General features: G+C 56.7%; 1 protein-coding gene across 5 annotated transcripts in view; it reads left to right on the top strand.

The window, feature by feature from the left end:
- The first annotated feature begins 333 nt into the window (after positions 1–333).
- The window catches only part of NR3C2 (nuclear receptor subfamily 3 group C member 2), a 190,286-nt gene continuing 182,979 nt past the window's right edge, over positions 334–7,640 (top strand). The window contains exons 1-2 of one of the 5 annotated variants that reach the window (XM_030948083.1): positions 334–878; positions 5,717–7,484. In XM_030948083.1, coding sequence (XP_030803943.1) covers positions 5,719–7,484 — 1,766 coding nt within the window. In that variant the 5' untranslated portion in view covers positions 334–878; positions 5,717–5,718. Of the gene's footprint in view, positions 879–2,107; positions 2,183–2,467; positions 2,507–2,536; positions 2,634–5,716; positions 7,485–7,640 lie in introns of those variants that run through there. The other 4 variants (XM_030948086.1, XM_030948082.1, XM_030948084.1 and 1 more) reach the window with 4 other exon arrangements.

The raw sequence follows: 7,640 nt of genomic DNA, 5'->3' as shown, positions 1-7,640 counted from the left end.
CCGCAATCCCGTCCAGGGGCGCTCCGCTCCCGCAGCCCGCCCGGGGGCCGAGCGGGGCGGTCGGAGCGGGGAGGGGAGGGGTGTTCCGCCGCCGCCGCCGCCGCCAGGGCCGGGAGAGACGCTCCGCCTGGGGAAGGGCACGGGGAGACACTCCTCCTCCCCCGCCGCCCGCCCTCCTTCCCTTCCTCCGGCGGCTCCGCGAACCAGGAACCGCGGCGGCGGCGGGCTCCGTGCGTGAGAAACCCCGCGGCGCCGGGAGCCGCCGGGAGCCGCCGGGGCGGGCGGCGCGGGAGGGGGCGGCGGGGGCGCCGCGGCCGCCGGGCGCTGCGAGGGGCCGGGCGGCTCCGGAGGGGGCGGGGGGGAGGAAAAAGTTTACACCCTCGCCACTCTCCTCCCTCCTCTTCCTTGGTGGCGCAGATGGGAGTTTTACCTGGAATGACATAAGTTTGATTTTTTTTTTTCGGGTTTGTTTTTTGTTTTTTTTTGAGGGTGTCTCTCTCCCTCCCTCTCCGCCCCTCTTCTTTTCCCCCCCACCCCCAAAAACCCCTTCCTCCTCCACCGGTGCTGGATCCACCCCCCGTTCCCCTCCGCCGGCGGGCGAGGGTGTGACCCGCGGGAACACCCACCCACCTAGGCGTCCATGGTGGGAGCTGTCCGCCGAGCCGAGCCGAGCCGAGCCGAGCGAGCCGCGGGCACCCCGCCGCCTGCCGCCGCAGCTCCCTCCCGCCGCCCGGCCGCGCTCCCGGTGCTTCCTCCGCGTACTTTTTTTTTTTTTTTTTCCTCTACCCTGGGTGGCGGTGCGGGCTCCCGGATGGTTCGCTGCCAGTAGCCGGGGGCCGCGTCTCCTCCCCCCGCCGCGCCACCATGTCCTAGGGGAGGTGAGTGAGTGCAGCGCGGAGCCTTGCGCGGGGCGAGCAGCGGCGCGGGGGGCAGCGGGGCGGGTGTCCGACACACCGGCCGGCGTATCCAGGTCACGGCTAGTCCCGTCCCCATCCGTGAAAACTTCGCGGGAAGGACACGTCCATTGCTCGCCAGCGCCCGCGGGGAAGCGCGGCGGTGGCGGCGGCTGCTCCTCCGCGGGTCGCGCCGCGGGCGCTGGGAGCCGCCGCCTCGGCCCGTGAGTGTGGGTCGATATTTGGCAGAAAAGGAAAACGAGAGGGGCACGTGACAGCCCAAATCCTAGGGATGTTGGCGCTTTCGCCGTGACTCTGGAATACCAACCCGCAGCAACACACGCGGGGTCCCTGCGGGCGCGCACGGGCGATTGCGGGAGAAGGTGCGCGGTGCCCGGCGCTGCCGCTGCCCGGCGGGCTCAGCCCCCGGCCCCGCTCCCGGGGCACCGCTGTCACCCTGCGGGGCCGCGGAGCTGTCCCCGCCGGGCCGTGGGGCTCACCTGGGGGCCGGGAGCGGGGCTCTCAGGGGCCGCTGACCGGGGGCTGGGGGCGGTATTTAGCGAGCGAGTTGGGAGCGCATCGCCTGAAAGTTTGCTCGGCGGCTTTTTTTCCTTTCTTCCTTTTTTTTTTTTTTCTTTTAAAGGCTTGTCTAGGAAAAGGGTATTCCTGCAGCCGGGACGCAGGCACCCAGGGGGACACTGGGGAATAGGAGGCGGCAGCAACCGCGGGGCCAGGGGTCGTTCCGGCGGCTCCTCTGGCTGGCGGGAGGCAGCGGGCGAGGCGCCCGGCGGGATGCGCGGCTGCCGCGGAGCGGAGCCAGCCCGGCGGGGAGCGGAGGACGAGTCCTTGAACCCTCCTGCGCTCCGCCGCCGTCGCTCCTCCGCTCCTTATTTTTTTTTTACCCCCGTACATTTTTCTTCTTTCTTTTTTCCCACCTCCACCTAATTACATTAATTTTTAAAATTTCCCCTGGTTAAATCGCCGCTGCATCGGCACGGTGCGCATTCATGCGCCGCTGACAGGCGGAAACCCCGGGCGGGCGGAGAGGCGATGCCCGGCCCTGCCGCCGGCGCGGCGCGGGCACCGGGCGGGGCGGCCGCGCCCCGCGCACCTCACCTGTGCGCGGGGTGCCGGGGCCGCCGCCTGGCCGGGGGGCCCGGGGGCGGTGCGCGGGGAGCCCGCGGGCGGGCGGGCGGAGCGCGGGGGCCCGCGCGGTCCCTGCGGCTTTAAGGAGATGCGTTTCCCAGGCTGTGTCGCAGCAACTTTGTATCAGTCATGTCGCCCGGCGGGTGAGTGACGGCGCCGCGCAGCCAATGGCGCGCCCGCCTGGCCCCGGCCGCGCCGCGCTCGAGCCGCGCCCGCCAATCGTGGCGGGCGGCGGGCGGGACGTAAACTTGAACTTTATGTGGGCATGTGACATGTTTTTTAAAGGACTTGGCACCTTTTCCCGTCCCCTCCCGGGTGCCGCTCCGTGTCACCGGGCGGCGCGGCGCGCCTCGGGCGGGCGGGCAGGCGGGGAGGGGCAGGGGAGCCGCGCCGCCCGCCCCTGCCGCTCCGCGCCGCCCTGCGCTCCGCTCCGCGCCCCGGGGCTCGGGCTCGCCCCGCCGCAACAGGTACCGGGGCCGGGCCGGGGGCACCGCTCCGCGCCCCGCACCGCGGCGGGACGTGCTGCTGGCCGGGTGCGGCGGGAGAGAGCCGCGGGGCTCGGCAGCGGGGCCCGGACCCTGCCCGCCGTGAAGGGTGGGGAGCGGCGTTTGCACGGGAAGAAGCGCTTTTCTGCGTTCTCGGGGGGCGGGCGGCAGGAGGGGGCCGAAAGCGGGTTTGGGCTGTGGATCCCCCCTCCCCCGCGGGCTCCTGGGAGGGAGGGAAGGGAGGGAGCGAGCTTCCGGGCACTGGCAGGCCCCCCCACGCGTGACAACCCGGACTGCACCTGCGGGAAGCCAGGCTGGCGGAGGGGACAGGGGTGCAAAGCGGCGGCTGCTCCCTGGGAGCTGCGGGGATGCTCCTCGCAGCGTAGGGTAAATGGGGAAATCAGCGTGCGCGCTGCTTGCGTGGATTTTAACGCGCGGGGACGGGGGGGACCCGCGCCCGGCTCCGCTCGGGTCCGTGGGCGGCCGTGCCGCGGCACCGCCGCTGCCGGGGCTGCCCGCGCTGCTCCCGTACCCGAGCGAAAGGGGGGAAAACCCCAGCCCAGCCACGAAACTCAGGTCCCCTGGGCAGTCTTGTGTCAGCGAGGTGGCTGTCAGACAGTGAAACTTTAAGGAAATTTGGTTTACAAACACCGAGAATTAAGAAGTGGGTGGCCGCTTGAACCACCAGTTAATTTTCTTATTTTTTGTGAAACTGGGCTTACTTCAGATTTCCCCGTATCTGGGTGACCTTTTGGTTGCAGGGATACCAGGTACCATTTGATTTTTTATTTGGCTGTTGCTGCGAGACTAGTTTCATGCCTAATTGATCGGAGATTTGTGCTGCGGAGGGCTGTGTTTGTTGATGTGTTTGGGGTGAAATATACAACAAGGTATGTTTGGGGTGAAATATACAACTAGGTATGTTTGGGGTGAAATATACAACTAGCAGTGTCTCGGGAGTTCTTTGGAGAGGGAGTCTGGGATAAGCTGCTGTGCACACAATGTCTCTTGCTTTTGTAAAGTGTCAGACAGAGATGATCTTGCTTCCAGTATGCAACACTGCTGAGCTTTAGTTGTGGGTGTCCGTGGATGTTGTAGCCCCCAGTCAGATTTGTTTAGTGAAAGTTAGCAAAAAGGCATGTGTGTGCAGTAGGTGAAGTGTGGATTCCGTGGATAGATGTGCTAGTAAAGTTGTAATAACTTCTGCCTAAAAGAACAAAACCAAACCCTAATGTTGCCAGTAACCCCTGAGATTATTAATTTGGTTCTGGTACCCACCGAGGCACTTGGAGGTGACAGAAACCATCACTTGCAGAAATTCTGTTTGCTGCTGCACTCTCCCTAATTTCTAGCTCTCGTTTTAAACTGAACTTGTATTAGGCCACAAATAATCTCTGCTGCTTTTTGATCCTCTCAGATATATTTACCAGCCTTTGCAAGTGCAGGATCAGGGCATTTTCTACTTTCTTTTCCTTTGTGTGACTCAGATTTTTATTTGCTGAAGTTTCAGAGTATGCTTGGCTATTGATTATAAGAAGTTTGAATTTTACTGCGGTGGGAGAAGTCCCTACAATGCTCAAACACTGGTGTAATGTTAGGCCTGCAACAGAGATTTCCTGGCATGCAGTGGTTCTGCTGGTGTTTCTGAGAGTTAAAATTAACTTACATCCTAATTTTAAGCCTTAACTAAGTTTCCTGGTTTTCAGAAATGCGGGTCACTCACAGCTGCAATTGATTTCTCTAGGATTTAGGCTTGCTCAGCACTTAAATCAGGGGTAGGTGATTATCTGGGAGTGACTTTATGTGGAATTAGGCACTTCTGTCTGAAAATTTTATACTGTAGGAATGTGATTTAATGTACATGATGATGTGAGACCTAATTCTGGGTTCTAATAAAATTTGTGCTTGAGGGAAATGTAAGCATTGGGCTATAGTTCCAATTAAGTAAGGGCAAAGAAGTATTCAAGTCATTCAGTTTATGGTTTTTTGTTTTGTTTTTATTATTTTGCTCAAAATAGCTTATTTAAAAAGTGTTAAGTAAAGGGGTAGAACACTAAATTAAATATTGGAAAATTAATACATTGTGAAAGGAAAAAATATGTGCATAATATTGATATTATAACTATTGGCACTTGAGTTTCTGCAGTTCTAATGATACTATGAGCCAAATCCTTAAAAAATAAGAAATTGTTGTTACTTATATGTGGTTTTCAGATTATTAGAGACTGGGTCATGCATTTTGCTCCTTACCTGGAGAACGTGGCATGTGGGATGGGAGGGGTTTTTTTAGGGTCCATTTTAGAACAATATATAATTTTCTTTATATATTCCTCTTGCTGGCTGCCATCAGAGTTTGCAGAATTGGCAGAGTTATGGATCCATTTAACAGCCATGCATTCCCACCTAGTCTGATCCCCTTCCTCTGTGGCAGAAATGCTTCCTGCTGATCTGCTGTCCTCCTTGTCTCCCCACACCTTCATGTTTCTTTGGGAGGTTGCGCGAGAAGTTTGTGTAGCTCGGAAAGGGCAAGTCAGCTCCCAGCCCCTCAGACCCACTGGTTCCTTCTAAAGCATCCTGTGTTAGGCTGAATGGTGAGGATGATGAAGAGAAATCCCCTTAAAAGAGCAGTCTCCCTTGCTTTGTTGTCCGTGTAACATGGCAGTGGAAGGTCCTTGGAGGAGCAGAGCTCCTCCAAGCTCTGTAATGAGCAATTTCCACAGGGTTTTCATCCTGCCTGCCACCAGCATGTCCTTTCAGGACCTCTCTGGATCCCCTCCTTCCTTACTCCCCTTTCCCTTTTTTAGGTGAGGGACAGCCCGTGGTACAGCTGGCACTGACTGACTGTGGGGCTATGGCCAGCGAGGGTGGGCGGTTTGCTGACATTGACAAGCCGTTCCTTTTGGGGCAGGGCTGGGAGCAATAATTTGGGTGTTCCCTAACTGCTGAGCTGTTTTCTCCCTGAGCCCATAGGGCTGTCATATCCATGAGACCTTTCCCTTGGTTTGATTGAAATTGGACAAATGGTTGAGAGATGATGGATGGGGCAGGGAAATGGGACTGGCAGGCAGAGAGAGAGAGGAGGATAGACAGAGAAAGCGGATACGCCTTGTTTCCTTAGGAAATTAGGAAATTTCCTTAGGAAGTCACACTGTCCTGTCATTAATTTTACTTTTTTATATATGTCTTTGCTAGTTATGGAGACAAAAGGATACCACAGCTACCCAGAAGGCTTAGATATGGAGAGACGGTGGGGTCAAGTTTCTCAGTCTGTGGAGTATTCTTCCATAGGTGCTGGAGAGCAGACTGATGACAGTAACTACATGGAGATTGTAAACGTCAGCTGCGCCGCCGGCACTTTCGCAAACAGCAGCGCTCAAGGAAACGGCAAAGAAAAACCTGAGCTACTCTCCTGCCTGCAGCAAGACAACAGCCAGCCTGGTCTCCTGCGCTCTGACATCAAAACCGAAACAGAGTCCAAGGAGCTGTCGGCAACGGTGGCCGAATCCATGGGTTTATATATGGATTCGATACGAGACGCCGATTACCACTACGATCAGCAGAACCAGGGGAGCCCAGGAAAGATCTACCAGAATGTGGAGCAGCTGGTGAAGCTCTACAAGGAGAATGGCCATTGCTCCTCTCCCCTCCACAGCGCCAGCAGGCCCTTGAGGTCTCTGATGTCAGACTCTGGGAGCACCGTGAACGGCGGTGCCATGCACACAATTGTCAAAAGCCCCATCATGTGTCAAGAGAAAAGCCCCTCAGGCTGCAGCCCTCAGAACATGGCCTCTTCAGTATGTAGTCCTGCGGGAGTTAACTCCATGTCCTCAACTACCGCTAGCTTTGGGAACTTTGCCATGCACAGCCCCATGGGGCAGGGCACCCCTCTGTCGCGCTCGCCCAACGTTGAGAGCCGGGGCTCCATGTTGCACAGCCCCGCGCACGTCAGCAACGTCGGCTCTCCGCTTTCCAGCCCTATCAGTAGCATGAAGTCGCCAATCTCCAGCCCTCCCAGCCACTGCAGCGTGAAATCTCCCGTCTCGAGTCCCAACAATATCACTATGCGATCTTCTGTGTCCAGTCCTGCAAACCTGAACTCCAGGAGCTCCATTGCCAGCCCTTCCAATGCCAATAATAGGTCCACGCGTTCTAGTCCAGCGGTTAGCACTGTGGGATCATCCATCTGTAGCCCCGTTAACAACTCCATAGGGTTCCCGCCTTCCGGCACGCCAGTGGGGCGTAGCAGAAGCCAAGATACAGTTCCCAGTCCAGAAACAAAAGACAAGGGTGCTCAAGAACTCACGTTTCCTAAGATGGAGGAAATGGAGAACGCCATCTCCAACAACAGCCAGATGAACCTTGTTCAGTTCATAAAGCCCGAGCCAGACGGGTCCTTTGGCAGCGCCTGCATCGGCGACAGCAGCAGCAGCAAAATAAACTCAGATTCCCCCTTTCCAGTACCAGTGAAGCAAGAGTCGGCCAAACATCCTTGTTCTGGTGCCTCCTTTAAAGGGAATCAAACAGTAAATCCTTTCCCATTTACAGATGGCTCTTATTTTTCTTTTATGGATGACAAAGACTATTACTCTCTTTCTGGGATTTTAGGACCACCTGTTTCTTCATTTGATGGAAATTGTGAAGGTAGCGGTTTTCCAAATCCAGGCCTACGTGTGGGGATTAAGCAGGAGCCTGATGATGGCAGCTATTACCAAGAGAACAGTATACCATCCTCTGCCATTGTGGGGGTAAATTCAGGTGGACAGTCATTTCACTACAGGATCGGTGCCCAGGGCACAATATCCTTGTCGCGGCCGGTTGCTCGAGAGCAGACATTTCAGCACTTGAGCTCCTTCCCTGCTGTCAGCACGCTCGTGGAGACGTGGAAGTCGCATTCGGAGCTGGCATCCAGAAGAAGTGATGGGTATCCAGTTCTAGAGTACATTCCAGAAAATGTGTCCAGGTGAGCTGGCAAATTGCTACTTTTTTTTTCTTTTTTAATCTCATTTTTTTTGTTTCTTCCCCTGCACTAAACAAACAAGGCGTGAATTAAAATGAGGACCAGGGTGGTATTTTTCAGTCTGATGCGTAATTCTTTGTTTGAATTTCCATAATTATT

The sequence above is a fragment of the Camarhynchus parvulus genome, chromosome 4, assembly GCF_901933205.1.
Source record: "Camarhynchus parvulus chromosome 4, STF_HiC, whole genome shotgun sequence".
Classification (NCBI taxonomy): Eukaryota; Metazoa; Chordata; class Aves; order Passeriformes; family Thraupidae; genus Camarhynchus; species Camarhynchus parvulus.
Note: the sequence above shows the minus strand (reverse complement) of the source record. Positions and strands in the feature narration are given on the sequence as shown.